The sequence below is a fragment of the Rhincodon typus genome, chromosome 18 (genome assembly GCF_021869965.1).
Source record: "Rhincodon typus isolate 14 chromosome 18, sRhiTyp1.1, whole genome shotgun sequence".
Classification (NCBI taxonomy): domain Eukaryota; kingdom Metazoa; phylum Chordata; class Chondrichthyes; order Orectolobiformes; family Rhincodontidae; genus Rhincodon; species Rhincodon typus.
Window position 1 is genome coordinate 47,293,734 of NC_063349.1, and position 21,924 is coordinate 47,315,657.

Below are 21,924 nucleotides of genomic sequence, written 5' to 3' on the forward strand. Positions count from 1 at the left end.
GAAATGTCAGCCTTCCTGCTCCTCTGATGCTGCTGGGCCTGCTGTGTTCATCCAGCTCTACACCTTGTTGTCTCATAGTAGTCCAGTTATGGCCTCACCAAGGCCCTAAACAGTTGCAGTAAAATGTCCGTACTTTTATATTCCAATGCCTTTGCAACATTCCATTGCCTTTCTAATTACTTGTTACGTCACAGAGTTCCATGAATGAATAAAAAAAACTCTGTCCATTTTAAATCATATGTTTTATTTATTGTTCCTGCCAAGCTATGATTGCCTCGAAATTTTTTCCACTGTGCAAACCCCTGAGCACAGCAACGACTTCTGCATGCAGAAGTCAATGTGTCAGCTTGCTGATTGGCATGCATGGGACCTCTGGGCAGCTGCAAGGCTGTGCAGCCATACAGCTTAGAGGGAATGTTGATGCCAAAGTAGAGCAACTGTTTTCACTTTTCTGAATATTACTCCATGTGCTAAATTTTTGACCACTCACTTGACTGGTCAATGTCCATTTGCAGACTTTGAATGGCTTCTTTGCAGCTCACATTCCTACCTATGTCATCAGCGAAGTTAGCAACCATTGCCTCATCCAAGTCATTAACACAGATTATAAATATGTGATGTCCTAGCACTGATTGCTATGGTACTCCACTTACCCATTTATGCAACCTGTTAGCTAACTAATCCTCTATTCATGCTATTCCTCCATACACTATAAGGTCTTATGTTGTGTAGTAACCTTTGATGTGGCAACTCGCTGGATGCTTTCTAGAAATCCAAGTACTCCATATCTATAGGTCCCCTTTTATCAATGTTGTTTGTTATTTCCTCAAAGAGCTCCAATAAATTAGTCCAACACAATTTTCCTTCCATACAACCATGCTAACTGTGCCAATTGCGCTGAGATTTTCCAAGTCTCCTCCTGTAACCTTTTTATCATGGAATTCAACATTTTCCCTCTGACAGATGGTCAGCCTAGAGTTTCCTTCTTTCTGTTTCCCTTCTTTCTGAATAGAGGTGTTCAGTTTGTTATTTTTCAACCTGATGGGATCTTTCCAGAATCTAGGTACGTTTGGAACATTAAAACTCATGCATCCATTATCTCAGCAGCCACTTCCTTCAGACCCTAGGATGAAGCGCATCAGAGCCTGGGCAGTTGTTCGTTCTAATAAGTTTCTCAGACCCAAGAAATCTTTGAGAAATAACAGAGAGCTGAAGGACTAGTGACAATATGGAACTGAAAAAATTTAGTCTTGGTGAAGAAAGAAATATTACTGGACAAACTAATGGGACTGAAAATTGACTGGGACCCAACGATCTCAGTGTTGAATGGGGTGGCAAGAGAGCATTGATACAATAGGGATCATCTTTCTGAGATGCTGAGATCATGCTTCCTTGCAAGTGTTTTTAAGAACAGAGGGAGAGAAAAAGAGGATACTATAGACTAATTAGCTTGGGGAACTACAGACCCGTTAGCCTTACATCCATAGGAGTGAAAATTCTAGAATCTATTGTAAATGATGTGACAACTGCACTTGGAAAATTGCAAATTGATTGGGCAAAGTCAACATGGATTTATGAAAGAAACTATGCTTGACAAGCCTGTTTTTTGTAACTCTATGAAAGAACCTTCAGCTTCATCACCAAGAAGCTGAATCTTGCCAATTTGCAGAGTATAGCCATTCTTCTCAACAGCTTTGCTGACCTGTTTCCTAGATACCAAAATGCTGCAGAGGGTTCTATGGTCCAGACTGCAGACAATGTCCAGGAGGATTCCAAAATCCCTGTTCAGGCAATGGTCAGGTAAGAATTACAGAATGAAGCATTTCTTAATGTGAATTATAAATCCAGTGTCTCTTGGGGGACCTAACAGGGGAAATGTGGAAAGGTTGTTTTCCCCTGTAGACGAGTCTTTGACCAGAAGCCATAATTTCTGAAGAAGTTGTTCATTTAGGACCAAGATGACTGATTTGATTGGGGATGGTGTTAGGATGATGTTTGGTTCTGAGTTTCCCAATCCTAATCAAGCACTTGAATTCTTCACTCATGAGTTTTCTGCCATTGTCACTTATCACAATATACCCTTTCACACATTCTACAAAATTACTGATAGTCATTCAGGTTAACCAGTCTAACTCCCCGTAATCAAAATAATAGTCAACATAACAAGGGTGAAGAGGTCTATTCCAATATTCATCCATTGTCTGTTGTATATCATGAAGTGGCTCTTTGCTTGTAATGAACACCAAGCGACTACACAAGCTGATGTAGTTCCGAATCTCATTAGTCTTGTTTGACCAGTAAAGCACTTCTCTTGCCTTCCTCAGACTAGATTCAACCCCCTTCGATGTCTTGCAGGAACGTGCTTCAGCATCTCTTTCCTCACCTCCTGAGAGATAATGGCTCTAGTTCTTTTGTACAAGCAACCATTTTGCGCTGTTACATCATCTCAATGTGCCCAATAGCCTCATAGTAACAGGAGGTTCCTTGATGCTTTCAGGATATTCTTTCATCACTATTGCCTGAGGTACTTAGACAGATACTACAATGTTAGTCTTTTTGTTTTGAGCAAGATGCAGTCTTTCAGATTCAATGTCTTTGCTAGGTTGATATTCTGGTTCTAGAGAACGTCAAACTGTTGCTTCATGTTGAATCTGAAAGATTTCACACTGAAATTTTCTTCATTGTTAGGACCCACTGAGTAGCAGAACATAAATCAAGCCCTGCTATTCCCAGAGTCGTAATGTTAAATTTTTTTTAAGAACACACAGCTTCCCAATTTCCATGACTTTCAGGCCAAGGTTGATAGAAAGCCACAGATCAGATTTCTGTACTGATCAAGGATTGTTATTTATTACAGGTAGTTAGACTATAGCTACAAGCAAACAGATATAAACCATTGCTATGTAATGCTAATAACTAAAACTCTAATCTCCGTATTGCATGCACACACACACACACACACACACACACACACACACAGACACAGACACACACACACACACACACCCACGCACACACAGGCACACACACAATGCCTTTCTCTAGAAGTGTCTACTGATTTGTGAAAAGTACAGAGTGACTGATTTACTTGGAAAATGCCTCTGATTTAACAATTCAACAATCACAGTTTACAGCAACTGCTTCAGGAAAGGTAACTGGTTTTCCACAGGTTTGAAACAGACTTTTTTTTTACTGCAGAAACAAGCAGCATCTGCACTGGGACAAGATCTGCACACTCCTTCTCTTCTCTCTTTCTCCGTCTTTCTTTCAGCACTTCTGGAGCCTGTTTCCAGTTCCAAGCTATCATCCACCCAATAACCAATTACACAGTTGTTGGCAAACGAAAATACTCTGTCATCAATAACTGGTCACTACTCCAAAAACCAATCAACTTCTTATCATCCGAATACAGAACTCCTTAGCTCCTCTTCATCTGCAACTCAAACTTGAACGACAACTTGTTCAAGTAGTTATTCACACAATGCCTGAAATGGGTGTCAGGTTTAATTGCTTTTCAAAATGAGTAGCACCCTTACAAAACACTGGCTTTTAAAACAGCTCCTTGTCATTTTAGTCCACTGTTTTTGAAAACAAAAACACAAAAAGTAAAGAGACACGGAGCTTGTATCATATGGAGTTCTGCTCTCAGCAGCATGAACATAAGAAATGGGAATGATAGGTATAAACATAAGAAATAGGAACAAGTGTAGTTTATTCAGCCCACAGGCCTGCTCTGGATCATGACTGATCTGATTGTAATCTCAAGTTCACATTCCAGCCTACTCCTGAAAAGTTTTCACTCCTTTGTTTAACAAGAATCTATCTACCTATGCCTTAAGAGTATTCAAGGACTCTGTTCCTTCAGCCTTTTCAGGAGTTGTGTTCCAAAGCTCTTGAACCTCTGAGAGAAAAAAAGAATTGTCTAATCTGTGTTTTAGATATGTGTGACCCCTTATTTTTAATCAGTGATTCCATATTCTAAATTTTCTCTCAAGAGGAGCCATTTATTTGACATCTACCCTGTAAGATCCCTCAGGATATTATATAGAGTTATAGAGTAATATGGCATGGAAACAGGTCCTTTGGCCCAAACTGGTCTGTGCTGACCATGGTGCCCACACAGTTAGTTCCAATTGCCCACATTTGGTCCATATCCCTCCAAACCCTCCTCATCCATGTACCTATCCAAATGTTTTTTAAATGTTGCTATTGTACCTGCCTCAACCACTTTCTCCAGCAGCCCATTCCATATATGCACCACTCTGCGTGAAGAAGTTGCCCCTCAGGTCCATCTTAAATCTTTCACCTCTGACCTTAAACCTATGCCCTCTAGTTTTCAATTCCCCATCCCTGGGTAAAAGACTATATGCATTCATTCTCTCTATACTCCTCATGATTTTATGCACCTCAATAAGGTCACTCCTCATTCTTCTACATTCCAAGGAATAAAGTCCTATCCTGGCCAGCCTCTCCCTATTACTCAGGCCTACTAGTCCTGGCAACATCCTTGTAAATCTTCTTTACACACTTTCCAGTTTAATTATGTCTTTCCTGTAACAAAGTGATCAAAACTGTACACAATACTCCAAGTGCAGCCTCACCAACGACTTATAGAACTGTAACATAACATCCCAACTCCTATATATATGTTTCAATAAAATTTCATCTTGTTTTGATTGGTTGGCTCGCCGAGCTGGTTTGTTGTTCCGCAGACGTTTCGTTACCGTGCTTGGTAACATCCTCAGTGCAGCCTCTGATGAAGCGTCGGTGTGTTTTCCCACCTGGCTTTTAAACTCTGGGGTGTGTTTTCCCACCTGGCTTTTAAACTCTGGGGTCCGTTGTGATGGATTGCCTCACTTCCGGGTTTCCTCCATAGTGGAATGTATATGGGTTCGAGTTCAATGTGTTTATTAATAGCCTGCTTCGTGGAAACGTCTGCGGAACAACAAACCTGCTCGGCGAGCTAACCAACCTCAACACCCACAACCCGAGCTACAAATCTACTCCAAAACCTTTCTTTTTGTTTATCTAAACTCCAGCGTATACAGGCCTGGCCTGTCCAACCTTTCCCCATACGGCAATCATCTCATTCTGCATATTAACGTAGTAAAAGTAAAGCCACCACAGTCCTGCTGGACTGTAAGGCTGCTTTCTTATTAGAAAGAGAGACAACTGGTGGCGAATTTAACCTATGGTCAGGCAAGGGGAGAGGTTGATTTAAAAAGTCTGTCTTCCTTCTCCTTAAATTTATTCACTGTGATGTCATCCACCGTAATCTGGGATAGTGAATTCCAAAGATTATGATCCTTTGAGTGAAGTAATTCCTCCTCATCTCCATTTTACCTCTGCCATCTATTTTCATAGAGTCATAGAGTCATACAGCATGGCAATCGACCCTTCGGTCCAACCAGTCCATACTGACCATAAACTAAATTAATCCCACCTGCCTGTGCTTCACCGATATCCATCCAAACATTTCTTATCCATAGGCTTATCCAAACATCTTTTAAACATTGTAATTATACCAAAATCCACTAATTCCTCTGAAAGTTCATTCCACACACAAAAAAATGCCCCCATGCCTTTTTTAAATGTTTCTCCTGTCACTTTAAAGATATGCCCCCTTGTCTTGAAATCCCCCACCCTAGGGAAAAGACACCTAAAAGACATCCCAAAACTATGACCTCTCATTCTAGATTGCCTGCAAGGGGAAATATCTGCTCAGTGCTATTTTGTCAATTCGCTTTAGCATCTTATGTACCTCAATTAGCTTCTCTTATTCTTCCAAACTCTAGCCAGTATAGACCTAAACTGTTCAATCTCTCTTCATATGATATCATGTTACTTGTTATCCTTCTAACAGGAATACACCATTTACTATTCAGACCTGAAATGTCCAACGTTTTCTATGGCAGAGAGTGAATCGGCCACTGACATCACTCCAGCATCCATCTTTATATGATTTTTGTTGCTTCTTCCTAGCCAGACACTTGTGTGCAAAGTTATTCCATTCCTTGCAGTTAGAATGCTGCTTCCCTGATGCTAAACTATCTTTCCTTTTTTTTATGTAATGTCCCCCACAATATTTACATCCTACTCTTGGGCATTGATCTTTCTGTTGGCTCTTCTGCAAATCTGTCTTCCTTTTTTCCCATGATGTTGTTCTCATTTGGCCTGGAATGTAATACTGTTCTCATCTGTTCTCCCATTAATGTGCTACAGCTGATGATTAACAACTTTAGAGCGTCTGCACATGTCAATATTTTTCTGAGAGTAAGTTTCTCCTCTCTCAGCAGATGTGCTCTCACTGCAGGATCTCTCAAGCCTGAGAAAATCTTAACTCATCCTTCAGTTGTCCAAATTCATAGGATGGACCTGGATGTATCGATGTGGTTACATACTGATCAAGAATCTCCATCTTCTGAGCTCATACCATTTGTGTGTAATATTAAAATGGGGTTACAAAGTTTGTCTTCAAACTTTTCAAAATCTCTCCAATCTGTTGACTCTTTTCCTCAGTGAGATCAAGATGGCAACACAGCTTGTAGCATTCTCTCCTCAACACTGAAAGCAGGGTTGCTACAAACCTCCTCCCTTCCTATTTTATTTAATCCTATTTGAGCATCTTTACATCCTTTTGTCCCTCGTTTACTTATCTCACTTCCCCTCAAATGAGTCTTGGCTTTTCACCTCAGAGATTCTTTGTGGTGATAAGTTCCAAATTCTAACATCAATTTGTGCCTATTTTGTTTTGCTTCAGTGTGTAGATGGTTTGGATGGAAATGGCACATGTCTTTGCGATGACAAATTCACAGGCTCCAAGTGTCATCTGTGTTCCCACCCTCACAAATATGGACCAAACTGTGACCAAAGTAAGTCTGTTCCTGATGGCTTGAGCTACATAATAATGCACACAGCCTCAATTACCATCTCCACTGAGCTCTCAAGCTGGTCTTTCTTTTTAACCTTGTTGTAGCCTGCCGATGTGTTCATGGGAAATGTGACAACAGCGTGACTGGCAACGGAGCCTGTAAGGTTAACTCCTGCACGTCGAGATACAGTGGTGTCTTCTGTGAGAGACAGACCATGCCTTGCGGACCCAGTGTTCAGTTCTGCCATGCCCATGCCAACTGCGAATATAAGAATGGGACACTCAGGTATTGATGGCTGTAGCGTCGGAGAAACATTAACAAATGTGAAAGGCATAATCTTGAGAAAACAGAGAGACTAGAGCCCCTCCCAGTGTGCTCATTTGGAACGAAGTGCCTTCAGTGACAATGAGACCCAATCTCCAATACCTTGTGCACCACAGGCCTAGCCATTTAGAGTCAGAAATTATTTCTGTGCCCCATCCATCCTCCAACCACTCGCCACAGACCTCCTGGATTCCTGTTTCTAGGCTCACTTGGACATTATTTTCGTTCCTGAGAGTTTGGCGAGCTAATGTCTTCAAACTGTCCCCATGTCATCAATGACAAGTGGTAAAATTTAGAGACATAGAGCCATAGAGGTATACTGCATGGAAACAGGCCCTTAGGCCCAACTCATCCTTGCCGGTCAGGTTCCTAAACTGAACTCATCCCATTTGCCTGCATTTGGCCCATACTCCTCTAAACCTTTCCTATGCATTTACCTGACCAAATGTCTTTTCAATGTTGTAATCGTACCCATCTCTATCACTTCCTCTGGCAGCTCATTCCATACGTGCACCACCCACTGTGTGAAAAAGTTGCCGCTCAAGTCCCTTTTAAATCTTTCCCCTCTCACCTTAAACTTATGCCCTCCAATTTTCAATTCTCCTACCTTGGCGAAAAGACCTTGGCCATTCACTTTATCTATGCCCGAAATATCATAAAATCCCTACAGTGCAGAAAGAGGCCATTCGGCCCATTGAATCTGCACTGACCCTCCAAACAACATCCTGCCCAGACCCAACCACCATATTTACCATTGTTCATCTACCTAACCTGCACTCTGTAGACAATTTAGCATGGCCATCCATCTAACCTGCACATCTTTGGACTGTGGGAGGAAACTGGAGCACCCAGAGGAAACCCACACAGATGTACGGAGAATGTGCAAACTCCATACAGATATTCACCCGCAGGTGGAATTGAACTCAGGTCCCTGGCACTGTGGGACAGCAGTGCTAACTACTGAGCCACTCAAATGCTTTTTTTGGGGTATTTCAACAATGCGACAAGGTGTCACAAATGTATTAGTCCTTTAGTTAGATTTTAGCCTGTTAGAAGTACAGCAAAAATGACAGTTTACAATTATGTAGCAAGTTTAATATAATGAAATGCCCCACGATGCTTCATAGGAGCATGATAAAGCAAAAAGTGACATCAAGCCACATGAGGAAATGAAACTTGGTTATAATGATAGCTTTTAAAGAGTGTGTGGAAGGTGGACTGTGAGGTAGAGGGTTGGAGAGCTGTAGGGAGGGAAGTCCAGAGCTTGGGGCTCAGGCAATGGAAGATTTACGCACAATAGTGAAGTCGTTAAAATCTAAGGTGTTCAAGAAGCCAGCATTAGAGAAGTACAGGTAGAAAATTTGTAAAATTAGGATAGTTTGTAACTTTAAAGTGAACAGGTTCAGCTTTTTTATAAACAGAAACAGAAATTGCTGGAAACGCTCTGCAGGTCTTGCAGCATCTATGGAGAGAAATCAGAGTTAATGTTCCAGGTCAAGTGACCCTTACTCAGAACAGTTTGTTTTAAATATGGCTAGCAGTACAAATTTTTTTTGATATTTTAAATTTTAATTAGGTGTCCTACCCTTAATTACCCTTGAGAAGGTTATGGTCAGCAGAGATCCCTCTAATCTTTTTCTCTTCTGTGTGGACTCCAAGGTCTGAGTGAGGTGGCAACTTCTGAAACCAGAAGTCAATGCAGCAATCCACATCAGCACGCCGATCGCCAGCAAAGAGGGAACAGTGGTGGTCAGCTACCGCCTTGAACCAAAGAACAGAGAACAGAGAAAATTACAGCACAGAAACAGGCCCTTCGGCCCTCCAAGCCTGCACCGATCCAGATCCTCTATCTAAACCTGTCGCCTATTTTCCAAGGATCTGTATCCCTCTGCTCCCTGAACATTCATGTAACTGTCTAGATACATCTTAAATGACGCTATTGTGCCCGCCTCTACCACCTCCGCTGGCAACCGTTGTAGTCAACGTGGCGAAGATGTTCCCAGTGCAACCAACGCCCCAGGTTTTCTGAGACAGTGGTATATTTGAGGCGTGTGTCCTGAATATTCCGAGCAGTCTGCCGCCGGGTCACTCTTTGTCCCGTATTTTTGAGCAGTTGGCGTCAACTTCCCAGTGGCCAAGTCTCTGAGGGTCGACAGCCCTCAAACCCCACCACCTACTCCTCCCATACTGTCACTGTTCCATAACACCAGCTATTCCCAATCCCCTGCTGACACTGTCCTAGTCCAAAGTATTTCCTGGTCACCCTGGCTAAACCCAGCAGCGCCATCAGAGAGGGAGTTCCAGGACTTGGACCCAGTGATGATGAAGGAATTACCAGTGAGCTGCATTCTTGAGCCAATGCAATCCCTATGGTGTGGATGCACCCCCAGTGCTTTTAAACTGAGATTCAGCATCTATACCCAGGAGGGGTGTTGTACCCATGTTTCTGTTGCCCTTGTCCCTCGAGTTGGTAGACGTCACAGAATGTGCTATCAGAGCAGCCTTGGTGAATTGCTGCAGTGCAAGTTATAGTTACAGTTAATGCACACTACTGCTACTGAGCGTCGGTGGTGGAGGGAGTGGATGCTTGTGGATGTGGTGCCAATCAAATGGGCTGCTTTGTCCTGGATGGTGTCAAGCTTCTTGAATGCTGTTGGAGCAAAACCCATCCAGGCAAGTGGGCAGTATTCCATCACACTCCTGACTTGTGCTTTCTGGATGGTGAGCAGGCTTTGGGGAGTCAGGAGATGAGTTACTTGCTGCAGTATTCCCACATGCCCAACTCCAAAATTATGATCATGGGATCAACTACATTCACCTGGGAGGGCAAAGGGGCCACTTTTTACATTTTATCAGAAAGGACGGTCATCTGACAGTGCAGCACTTCCTCAGTACTCCGTAAGAGCACAGATTTGATTTTTCTGCAAAGTTCCCCACGACCTTGTGACACAAAGATGGGGCATTGACAGCTGAGCTCAGCGAGAGTTGAGTAATTACTGTAAACGTCAATTCTGTCAACAGCGATCGCGAACATAATAAACCATTTGACTTCAAGGTATGGTTTCACTTTTAAATGGCTGCTGTTTGATATCCGTCTAGCTGTGTTTGCAAGCCAAACTTTGAAGGTGATGGATCCTACTGCGAGGAGGCGAGTGTCTGTCGTCAGCCAGATCGAGGTGGCTGCAATCGCAATGTGAGTAGAACTGACTGTTTTTGCTGATGGTTATGAATTCTTGCACTGATAATAACCCCAGTAATTAATTTGTCCCATGACCTGGACATAGGAACTGAGGGCATTGTTGCTAAATTTGCAGATGACCCTAACCCTAACCCTAACCCTAACCCAACCCTAAACCTTACCATGGCCATGTCATTGAGTGTACTTAAAACATAGATAGATTCTTGATTAGTAAGCGGATCAAGGGTTTTGGGGAGAAGGCAGGAGAATGGGTTTGAAAAACATTTCAGTCATGATCAAATGGCAGAGCTGACCCGTTGGCATGAATGGCCTAATTCTGCTCCTGTATTTTATCGTCTTATTATCACATCGGAGGGAGAAACATCAGGTGCCTTTTCGTTTTCCTTCAATGTTTTAGTTTTTTGACAATTGAAAATGATGATGCGGGAAGCGGGGTAGGTGGGAGAAATGCAGATTGACACAGCGGGGTGTAGGGTGGGGGTTGGGGGTGGGGGGTTGGTTAGATCTAGTCTTCACATTGTGTGAAGAAGAACTCCAAGGATTTGTCAAACCAAAGTTGGTAACCCTGCCTGATGAGTGTGTGACAGTGATGATAAGGAATTGCTGATTACCAGTCAGTATTACTCTTAGTACTAAACCCCTCCCACACCCCTACTGGAGCCCTTCACTCCACGTGGAACAGCAACAGGCAGTTTCTCTCTGTCCGCGTTATTCTGATGGGTCGGGGAGAGGAACGGTGGAGGGGGTGGGGAGTTTGATTCGGTTTCTGTGTCACGGTGTCTGCAGGGTGAGCGGTGATCCACACCCACGTCCAGCTGCCATTGGAGTCGTTTCTGGGGGAGGGGAGTCTGCTGTCAGTGAGCATCAAGACATAATGGAGTGCTATTGTCAAAGTTACTTTGGCCAGAGGGTTTGGGAGACAGCGAGGAACGTGTGACAGAGAAGCGGTCAGTAACAGAGATGAAGAGCACGGGGGGGACATATGGAATAGCATAAGAGGGACAGTGACAGTCGCAGTGGCACACAGCAGGCACCTAAAGAAGTGCAGTTGTAAGAAAGCTGCCAGTAATTACACTGAAAATGTCTCTGCTTCTATTAGCACAGTTAAGTTGATTCATGTGCTTGATTTATGCATTTATAGGTTTTTATAGAGTGAGGAGCCCAGATGGGGCAGTGGGTAGTGTTCCTGCCTCTGAGCCAGACTTGATGGCCAAATGAGGTATGTTTGTAACAGTTGAGGAAACCCTCATGACATAAGGCAATGGCAAACACTAAGGGTGGGAGAGATTCCTGGTCAACCACGTGCTGGAAGAGAATGGGAGCCTCTACCGTCCATTGTTCCAGGCTACAACATTCATGTTGCTATAGCAACCCCTCATGAACTGGAACACACTCCCATCACCAGATTTGTTGACAGTACTGTTGGGAGGTGATGGCCCAATGGTATTATCGCTGGACTGTTAATCCAGAGACCCAGATAATGTCCTGGGGACTTGGGTTTGAATCCCGCCATGGTTCGTGGTGAAATTTGAATTCAGTTAAAAACAAAATCTGGATTAAAGAGTCATCTAATGATGATTATGAAACCAATATCAATTATTGGGGAAAAACCCATCTGGTTCACTAATGTCCTTCAGGGAAGGAAACTGCCATCCTTACTTGATCTGTGACTACATGTGACTCTAGACCCTCAGCAATGTGGTTGACTTTTGATTGCCTCTGGGCAATTAGGGATGGGCAATAAATGCTGGCCTGGTCAGCGATGCCCTCATCCTGTGAATAAATAATGGTAAAAAAAACTTTTCTAAGCTTACCAACACCGCTCCCACCCCACCACATTAAGTATGCAATGCAATTTGTCAATATAAACTTTTAATGTGCACAATTCACCCACAGGCTGAATGTATAACTACGGGAACGGGGTCATATTTGTGTCGATGTTTACCCGGATGGACAGGAAATGGCGAGGATTGTACTGAAATCAATAACTGCTTGCTGGAAAGTCGAGGAGGATGTCACATCGATGCGAACTGCATCTACCTGGGGCCAGGCCAGGTAAATGTACATGATTCTTGTCTTCATTTTCCTGTCCTCTCGTTGACACTGTCAACTCCTTTCCAGGGTCCATTATGGCCCACTCTCGATTCTGTAGCCTGGGAGGTGAAATGCCATTACAAGATGTGAGTGTAATAATGAGCGGGACAGATGGAGGTGTCTGCTCGCACTCCACCGTGCCCCCCGCCATCCCACGTCTGAAATACAGCTCCTCTAATGATGCAGCTCCCCTGGTCTCACTACTGCAGTAGTGCAGGGGAGACTGAGTGCTGGAATAGGGCCGAACAGTGTAATAAAACATACTCCCTCTCATTAATAATGGCAATACCATTCAGTGCCAATGTGTCTGATGCACAGGCACAAAATGGGCACAAGAACAACCAATTTACCAGGGCACTGTGGGTGTGTTTGTGACAAGTTTCGTCAGAGCCATTTTTTTTTAGGCAGCCCTGTTATCCACCTGAAATTAATGCAAGGAGGCTATTTCTGATCATCTTTAAGGTCCTTTAGCCATTCTGGAAAGACCATTTGCAGCAGGCCAAACCTTCTAGTTAACTCCACTTATCTTCCCAATACTCATTCCATGCTCACTGTAATGCCCAAAAATGTATCGATCTTAGCTTTGAACCTCTGTGTAGTGGATGACTGAGCATCCCCAGCTCTCTCAGGTAGAGAATTCAAAAGGTTAACCACCATTTTCATGAAAGAATTTCTCCTCAGCTCAGTTCTAAGTGAGCAATTTTTATTCAGAAATAATGATCCCAAGATCTTAAGGCGACAGAAACGGAGTTAATGTTTAAAATCCAGTATGACTCTTCTTTAGAACATCTCTCCACAGATGCTGGCAGACCAGCAATTTCTGGTTTTATTTCAGATTTCCAATGTCTGCAGTAGTTTCTTTTTATGTTACGCCGTGTTCCAAACTCTCCCATCAGAAGAAACGCTCTTTTCCTCCTTGATGCCTTATCTTTATGATTACACCAAGATGGTTTTCAAAAATTCACAACAAAACCTGTGTTGAATGGTAATTGAAGTTGCCGTAGTCGTAATTGAAGTTGAAATTAATATTTCAAAAGAACATTGCAAACAAAAGAAGTCACCAGAATTCTGCTTCTATTTCAAGTGATCCCCATTTTACATGAGTTACAGAGTCATAGAGTCATACGACATGGAAACAGACCCTTCGGCCCAACTAGTCCACACTGACCATGTTCCCAAACTAAACTAGCCCCACCTGCCTGCATTTGGTCCATATCCTTCCTCTTATTTATGTACTTATCCAAATATCTTTTAAACATTGTAAATGCACCTACATCTACCACTTCTTCTGGCAGTTCATTCCACACACTAAAAACTCTGCATAAAAAAAAGTTGCCCCACATGTCCTTTTTAACTCCTTCTTCTCTCACCTTAAAAATATGCCCCCTAGTTTTGAACTCCCCCACCTTAGGGAAAAGACCTTTGCTATTAACCTTATCTATGCCCCTCATGATTTTATAAACCTCTATAAGGTCACCTCTCAACCTCCATCGCTCCAGTGAAAAAGTGCCACCTATCCAACCTATTTTTATAACACAAACCCTCCATTTCCGGCAAAATCCTGGTAATTTTTTTTCTGAACCCTTTCCGTTTAATAATATCCTTCCTATAACAGGGTGACCTGAACTGCACACAGTACTCCAGAAGAGGCCTCACCAATGTCCAATACAACCTCAATATGATGTCTCAACTCCTATACTCAAAGCTCTGAGGAATGAAAGCAACTTCAACAATAGTAGATACAAGCACAAATTTTATTGAGACTTTCATTTATCAACAGAGTGACTGTGAGTGCAAGAAGGGTTTCCGTGGTAATGGCATAGAATGTGAGCCGATAAATCCTTGTTTGGAATACAATGGAGGCTGCCATTATCTGGTAAGTTGGTTTGATGTTAGAATCTGTTGAGTTCTAGGATCATACAGTACAGAGGAAGCCCTTCAGCCCATCAGGTCTGTATCACCAAAGATATACTCCTACCTATACTAGTCTCCCTTTCCTGCATTGGGCCCATACCGTGAATGTTATGATGCTTCAAGTGCTCATCCAATAGTTTTTTAAAGTTTATGAGTTTCCCCGTCTCATCTACACTCCCCGGCAGTGCATCCCCAACCCCACCTCCCTCTGGGTGAAAAAGATTTCCTGCAAATCCTCTCTAAACCTCCTGCCTTCCACTTTAAAATTATACCCCCTTGTTTCATCAGGATGGGTAAGCATGCTAACCAGAATTCCCAGCAGCATAATTTCAATGCCAGTGCAATGGATATGTAGCTTAAAAAGGGTGCAACGATGAGCAATTTAGCGAAGAGACAAAGCTCGCTGTGCACGTCTGATTGGCTAGTTTCGCAAGAGCCTTTTTCTTTAGGTGGCCTTGGCATCTGCCTGAAATGAGTGCAAGGACCCCATTGCTGATCACATTGAAGGTCCTATGGCCATTTCTGGGAAGTCTGTTTAAAGCATTCGGAGCCTGAAGCACTCAGAACTCTGACTGGATTTCGGGCTCTACAGCAGCTAAATCAGGGGTCCTCAGAGGCAACAGGTAAGTCTTTTTGTTGGAATAGAGCCAAAAGCAGAGGGAAATTATCCCCCACCTTTACATCAATCTTGGGCACTACATTCTCCCCCTTCATATTTGCCTCTTATCCCACCCGCCCACATTCCAAATTTATCAATGGGTCCTCTCAAATCCAGTCCAACAGACAAGTGTAAAGTGATTTGCAAGTCTCACTCTTCTGGTACATCCACCAACTCACAAATAGTATTAAGCTTTATTAAGATTAGATCACTCAGAATTATATTCTTGGAGAATTTGAGACTGAATTGCACTTTTTACTCGGTTGGAGTTAGTCCAAAAGTAGTTAGTGTCATCTGAAAAAAATACTGTCCCTTTTGAATTCTCAACTCCACATGTTACTGAAGTAATTGGTATACGTAGGAAGACCTGGGCAATGTCTAGGTTTGGGCTGCCATGTGGCAAACATTATTTGTGCCACACAAAGTGCCAGGCAATAACCATCTGCAACAAGAGAGAATGTAACAAACCCTTTTTGATATTCAGTGAAATTACCATTGATGATACCCCACAATTAACATCTTGGGGCTTTCCATGGCCCTGGAACGGAACTGGACTGGCCACATAAATATTCAGGCCACAGAGATGATCAGCAGCTTGGAATTTTACTATGAGTAACTCACCTCGTAAATCTCTGAAAAATGTCCACCATCTATAAGGTTGAAGTCAGGAATGTGATTGAATACTTTCCATTTGCCTGGATTGGTGCAGCTCCAACAGCGCTCAAAAACTCAATACAATCCAGGACAAAGCAGCCCACCTGATGGGAACCTGATTTTCTACCTTAAACATGCACTCCCTTTGCCACTGATGGACAATGACAGTAGTGTGTGTCATCCAGAAGATGGATGCAGCAATTCACCAAGGCTCCTCCAACAGCACCTTCCAAACCCATGGCCTCCATCGGAGCACCAGTACCTACAATGATACCATCCAAGTCACACATTCAGCCATCCTGAATATATCACCATTCCACCAGTGTTACCAGGTCACAATCCTGGAACTCTTTCCCTCATGTTATTATGGGTCTAACTACACCAGATGGGCTTCAGTGGTTCAAGAAGACAGCTCAGTACCATCTTCTCAAGGGCAATTAAGGATGGGCAAGAAATGCTGGCCTCACCAGAGACACTCACCTCCCATGAAAAGTACAAAATCCATCATTATTTTGAATGCCCCAATTAAGTCACTTGGTTTGTGGAGAACAATCCCAACCTCCTACAGTTTATTAACTGAGGTCTTTCATTCCAGGTACCATATCAGTAAAGCTCCTGTACACTCACACCAATGCCTTAACATCCTTCTTAAAGTGTAATGTCTAGAATTGGACACATCACTGCAACTGAGGCACAAACAGTGATTTATGAAGGTTTAGTGTGAATCCTTACTATTTATACTCTATACTTCTAATTATGTGCCTGGTGGATTCTTAAAGTATGATAGATATTATTCAGGTACCATAAGATTGCTTAAATGTGCTGTGCTCAAAGCTTGTCTCTGCCATTTCAAAGCAGGCCTGAAACAGGTCGCAATTTCCTATTCCATTATCTGAAAGGAAAACATAAAACTCTATAGGAGAGCACCAACAAAATAGAGACGATTCTCTTCATGTTTAGAAAAAAAGTGTATCTTTTTACCGTTCATTTGCTGATTTACTTCACATATGTTGGCAGGCGACTTGCACATATACATCTCCAGGAATAAGAAGCTGCACTTGTCAGAAAGGATACGATGGTAATGGTATAATCTGTTATGGAAATGCAGTGATGGTAAGCTCACTCATAAGGTTATTGGTTCAAACATTTTCTTTAGGGGTATTAGGCTTATTCAGATCTCTCACACTTCGGGTTTGGTTCAGCATAAAACCTACAAGATGAATGACCATGAAAAGAAAAGTGTGGTTTGTGCAGCATTGGGAAGGGTGGTAGTGCCTGGCCATTGGAACACTTGTTCAGGGGCTCAGGGTAGTACCCAGAGCCTGAGTCACTGTGGCAACATGGCTCTTCAGAAACATGGTGTAGTTTAGATCCAAAGTTGATGGTGGAAGAGGGTCCAATCTTCTTTCTTTTATATAGCAGAAGAATTTGTAAATTGTTAACAACCAGTTTGTCCAGGTTATAAATGCACCTTCCATGGCCATCCAGTCCTGTGGTAGGAACTGGTCTATGCATGATGGGCTGAATAGCCTCCTTCCGCTCTGTAACAATTCTATGATTCGCCTCAGACCCTGAAGCAGCCCATGTTCAAATGCAACAAGATCTAGACAATATTCAGGCTTGTGCTGACAAGTAACATTCACATCACACAAATGCCAGGCTATGACCATCTCCAAGAAGAGACAATCTAACCACTCTTCAAAGTTTTAGCAAAGATTTGTAGCTCTGGTTGTGGGTGAGGTTGTTGACTTGCTCGCCGAGCTGGCTTGTTTTCGTTCAGACGTTTCATCACCATGCTAGGTAACATAATCAGTGAGGCCTCCGATGAAGCGATGTCGTTCTACTCCACTTGGAATTTATACTGTCCAGTCCGTTATGATGCGCAGTGTCATATACAAACATATAGAATTGGGCTACATATACAAACCCATACAGAACAAAACTGGAAATGACGCTACACATGATGATGAAATGTCTGAACAAAAACAAGCCAGCTTGGCGAGCAAGTCAACAATCTAACCACTGTCCCTCACCTTCACTGAATTCCCCACTATCAACATCCTTGGGGTTACAATTGACCAGAAACTCAACTGGACGTGCCACATAAACACAATGGCTACAACAGCAGGTTAGAGGCTAGAAATACTGCAGCAAGTAATTCACCTCCTGATTCTCCAAAGCCTGTCCGCCATCTGCAGGGCACAAGTCAGGAGTGTGATGGAAACTCCCCACTTGGCTGGATGAGTGCAGCTCCAACAACACTCGGGGAGCCCGATACCATCCAGGGCAAGGTGTCCAACTTGATTGGCACCACATCCACAAGAAGCCATTTACAACACCATCTACGCTCAGTGTGTAGCAGTGTGTACCATCTACAAGATGCACTGCAGAAATTCTGACAGAATCTTAGACAGCGCCTTCCAAACCCATAACCACTTCCATCTAGAAGGACAAGGGCAGCGGACACATGGGAACACCACCACCTGCAATTTCCCCACCAAGCCAAGGACCATCCTGACTTGGAAATATATCGCCGTTCCTTCAGTGTCTCTAGATCAAAATCCTGGAATTCCGTCCCTAGAAGCATTGTGTGTCTACCTACAGCACATGGCCTGCACCATTCAAGTAGCCAGCTCACCACCATCTTCTCAAGGGCTTTTAGGAGTGGGCAATAAATGCTGCCCCAGCCAGCGATGCCCATAAACCACGAATGACTAAAACAAATTCTCCATAAATCTACATTACACCTTTCAGCCAGTCCTAGATTGACCTTCAGCTTATTTTCTCCAATGAAAACACATTCTGTTCAAGTCTGAAACTTTCAGTCAATGAATGGAACTTTAGAATTCTCCAATCGTCTTCATACTAAACCAGGTGGCTGGTGATTCCCATTTAATGGTGTATCTAATTTGACTCATAATCGATTACAGTCAGCCCTGATTGCTTAAAATCCCACTTCCGTGTCCTCAGTAAAGTTTGACTTAAAACGATCAAAGTGCAAGGGCTAGATCACAGAAACACAGAGTGGTTACAGCACAAAACAAGGCCATTCAGCCAGTCATGTCTGTGGCTGGACTCTGCAACAGCAACTCAATCAGTCCCACTCCTCCTCCCTTTCCCCACAGTCCTGCAAATTTAGTTTCTTCCTCTGGTAATTGAAGCCTTTCCAAGCCACTCACCATCCTGACTTGGAAATGTATTGACACAAGCTTTCAGAGTCTCGCTCCTTCTTCAGGTTTGATTGATCAATGGATTTATTGTCATGTGTACTAAAGTACAGCAAAAAGCTTTAATTACGAGTGGTACAGGCAGATCATAGTAAGTAAAGGATGTACAGATCAAAAAGACTGAGATAGAGGCATACATTGCACAAGGTGTGCACTAGGCGAGATCAACGTTAGCAAGATCAATCATTATTTCAGGCTAGAGAGTCTATTCATCAGTCTGATAATGACCGGGAAGAAGCTGTTCCTGAACCTGCTCGTGAGTGTGTTCAGGCTTCTGTATCTTCTGCCTGACGGAAGAGGTTGTAGGAGATCATTATCAAGGTGCAATAGGCCTTTGATGATGTTGGCTGCCTTTCCACGACAACGAGCCATGTAAATGGAGTCCATGGATGGGAGGTTGGCTTCCAGGATGGTCTGGACTGTGCACACAACCTTCTGTAGTTTCTTATGGTCCTGGGCAGAGCAGTTGCCGTACCAGGCCGTTATGCACCCAGACAGTATGTTTTCAGTGGTGCATCTGTCGAAGTTGGTGAGGGACCTTGTGGACATGCCAAATTTCCTGAGCTGCCTGAGGAAGAAGAGACATTCTTGTGCCTTCTTGAATGTCACATCTACGTGGGAAGTCCAGGACAGTTTGTTGGTTATCATCACTCTGAGGAACTTGATGCTCTTCACCCTCTCAACTTCAGTTCCGTCGATGTAAATGGGGGTGTGTTCTCCTCCTTTCTTTCTGAAGTCAACGATCAGTTCTTTAGTTTTGCCAATGTCGAGAGACAGATTGTTTACTTTGCACCATGTCACCAAGCCCTCTATCTCCCTTCTGTTGTTTGACTCATCATTGTTAGATATCCGACCCACTTTGGTGATGTCATCAGCGAACTTGTAGGTGACATTCGTTTGGAATTTGCCAACACAGCTGTGGGTGTACACAGAGTACGTAGGGGACTGAGGACACATCCTTGGGGGAGCTTCAGTGTTGAGTGTTATTGTGGAGGAGGTGCAGTTACCTATCCTCACTGATTGCGGTCTGTGGGTCAGAAAGCTGAGGATCGTGTTGCAGAGGGCGGAGCTGAGACCAAGGTTACGGAGTTCTGAGATGAGTGAGAGAGGTGGCATAGAACATAGAACATAGAACATAGAACATTACAGCGCAGTACAGGCCCTTCGGCCCTCGATGTTGCGCCGACCTGTGAAACCAATCTGAAGCCCATCTAACCTAAACTATTCCATTATCATCCGTATGTTTATCCAATGACCATTTAAATGCCCTTAAAGTGGGCGAGTCTACTATTTTTGCAGGCAGGGCATTCCACGCCCTTACTACTCTCTGAGTAAAGAACCTACCTCTGACATCTGTCCTATATCTATCACCCCTCAATTTAAAGCTATGTCCCCTCGTGCTAGCCATCACCATCCGAGGAAAAAGGCTCCCACTGTCCACCTTATCTAATCCTCTGATCATCTTGTATGTCTCTATCAAGTCACCTCTTAACCTTCTTCCCTCTAACGAAAACAGCCTCAAAACCCTCAGCCTTTCCTCATAAGACCTTCCCTCCATACGAGGCAACATCCTGGTGAATCTCCTCTGCACCCTTTCCAATGCTTCCACATCCTTCCTATAATGCGGTGACCAGAACTGTACGCAATACTCCAAGTGCGGCCGCACCAGAGTTTTGTACAGCTGCAACATGACCTCATGGCTCCGAAACTCAATCCCTCTACCAATAAAACCTAACATACTGTACGCCTTCTTAACAACGCTATCAACCTGGGTGGCAACTTTCAGTGATCTATGCACATGGACACCGAGATCTTTCTGCTCATCCACACTACCAAGAATCTTACCATTAGCCCAGTACTCTGTATTCTTGTTACTCCTTCCAAAGTGAATCACCTCACACTTTTCCGCATTAAACTCCATTTGCCACCTCTCAGCCCAGCTCTGCAGCTTATCTATGTCCCTCTGTAACCTGCAACATCCTTCCGCACTATCCACAACTCCACCGACTTTGGTGTCATCCGCAAATTTACTAACCCATCCTTCTACGCCCTCATCCAGGTCATTTATAAAAATGACAAACAGCAGTGGCCCCAAAACAGATCCTTGAGGTACACCACTAGTAACTGAACTCCAGGATGAACATTTCCCATCAACCACCACCCTCTGCCTTCTTACAGCTAGCCAATTTCTGATCCAAACCGCTAAATCACCCTCAATCCCATGCCTCCGTATTTTCTGCAATAGCCTACCGTGGGGAACCTTATCAAACGCTTTACTGAAATCCAAATACACCACATCAACCACTTTACCCTCATCCACCTGTTTGGTCACCTTCTCGAAGAACTCAATAAGGTTTGTGAGGCACGACCTACCCTTCACAAAACCGTGTTGACTATCCCTAATCAAATTATTCCTTTCTAGATGATTATAAATCCTATCTCTTATAATCCTTTCCAACACTTTACCCACAACCGAAGTAAGGCTCACTGGTCTATAATTACCAGGGTTGTCTCTACTCCCCTTCTTGAACAAGGGGACAACATTTGCTAGTCTCCAGTCTTCTGGCACTATTCCTGAAGACAATGACGACATAAAGATCAAAGCCAAAGGCTCTGCAATCTCCTCTCTAGCTTCCCAGAGAATCCTAGGATAAACCCCATCCGGCCCAGGGGACTTATCTATTTTCACACCTTCCAGAATTGCTAACACCTCCTCCTTATGAACCTCAATCCCGTCTAGTCTAATAGACTGTATCTCAGTATTCTGCTCGACTACATGGTCTTTTTCCTGTGTGAATACTGACGAAAAATATTCATTTAGCACCTCTCCTATCTCTTCAGACTCCACGCACAACTTCCCACTACTGTCCTTGACCGGCCCCAATCTTACTCTAGTCATTCTTTTATTCCTGACATACCTATAGAAAGCTTTAGGGTTTTCCTTGATCCTACCTGCTAAAGACTTCTCATGTCCCCTCCTGG

At 43.4% G+C, this 21,924-nt stretch overlaps 1 protein-coding gene across 5 annotated transcripts in view; it reads left to right on the forward strand.

The window, feature by feature from the left end:
- The window catches only part of LOC109912607 (stabilin-2-like), a 191,243-nt gene that overhangs the window by 65,598 nt on the left and 103,721 nt on the right, over positions 1-21,924 (forward strand). For all 5 annotated transcript variants that reach the window (XR_007264039.1, XM_048607479.1, XM_048607481.1 and 2 more), the window contains 7 exons: positions 1,714-1,800; positions 6,761-6,872; positions 6,977-7,157; positions 10,296-10,389; positions 12,292-12,450; positions 14,270-14,365; positions 16,733-16,828. Coding sequence is in view for 4 of the 5 variants with exons in the window: in XM_048607479.1 (XP_048463436.1) it covers positions 1,714-1,800; positions 6,761-6,872; positions 6,977-7,157; positions 10,296-10,389; positions 12,292-12,450; positions 14,270-14,365; positions 16,733-16,828 (825 nt within the window). In the remaining variant the exon portion in view is untranslated. The remainder of the gene's footprint in view (positions 1-1,713; positions 1,801-6,760; positions 6,873-6,976; positions 7,158-10,295; positions 10,390-12,291; positions 12,451-14,269; positions 14,366-16,732; positions 16,829-21,924) is intronic.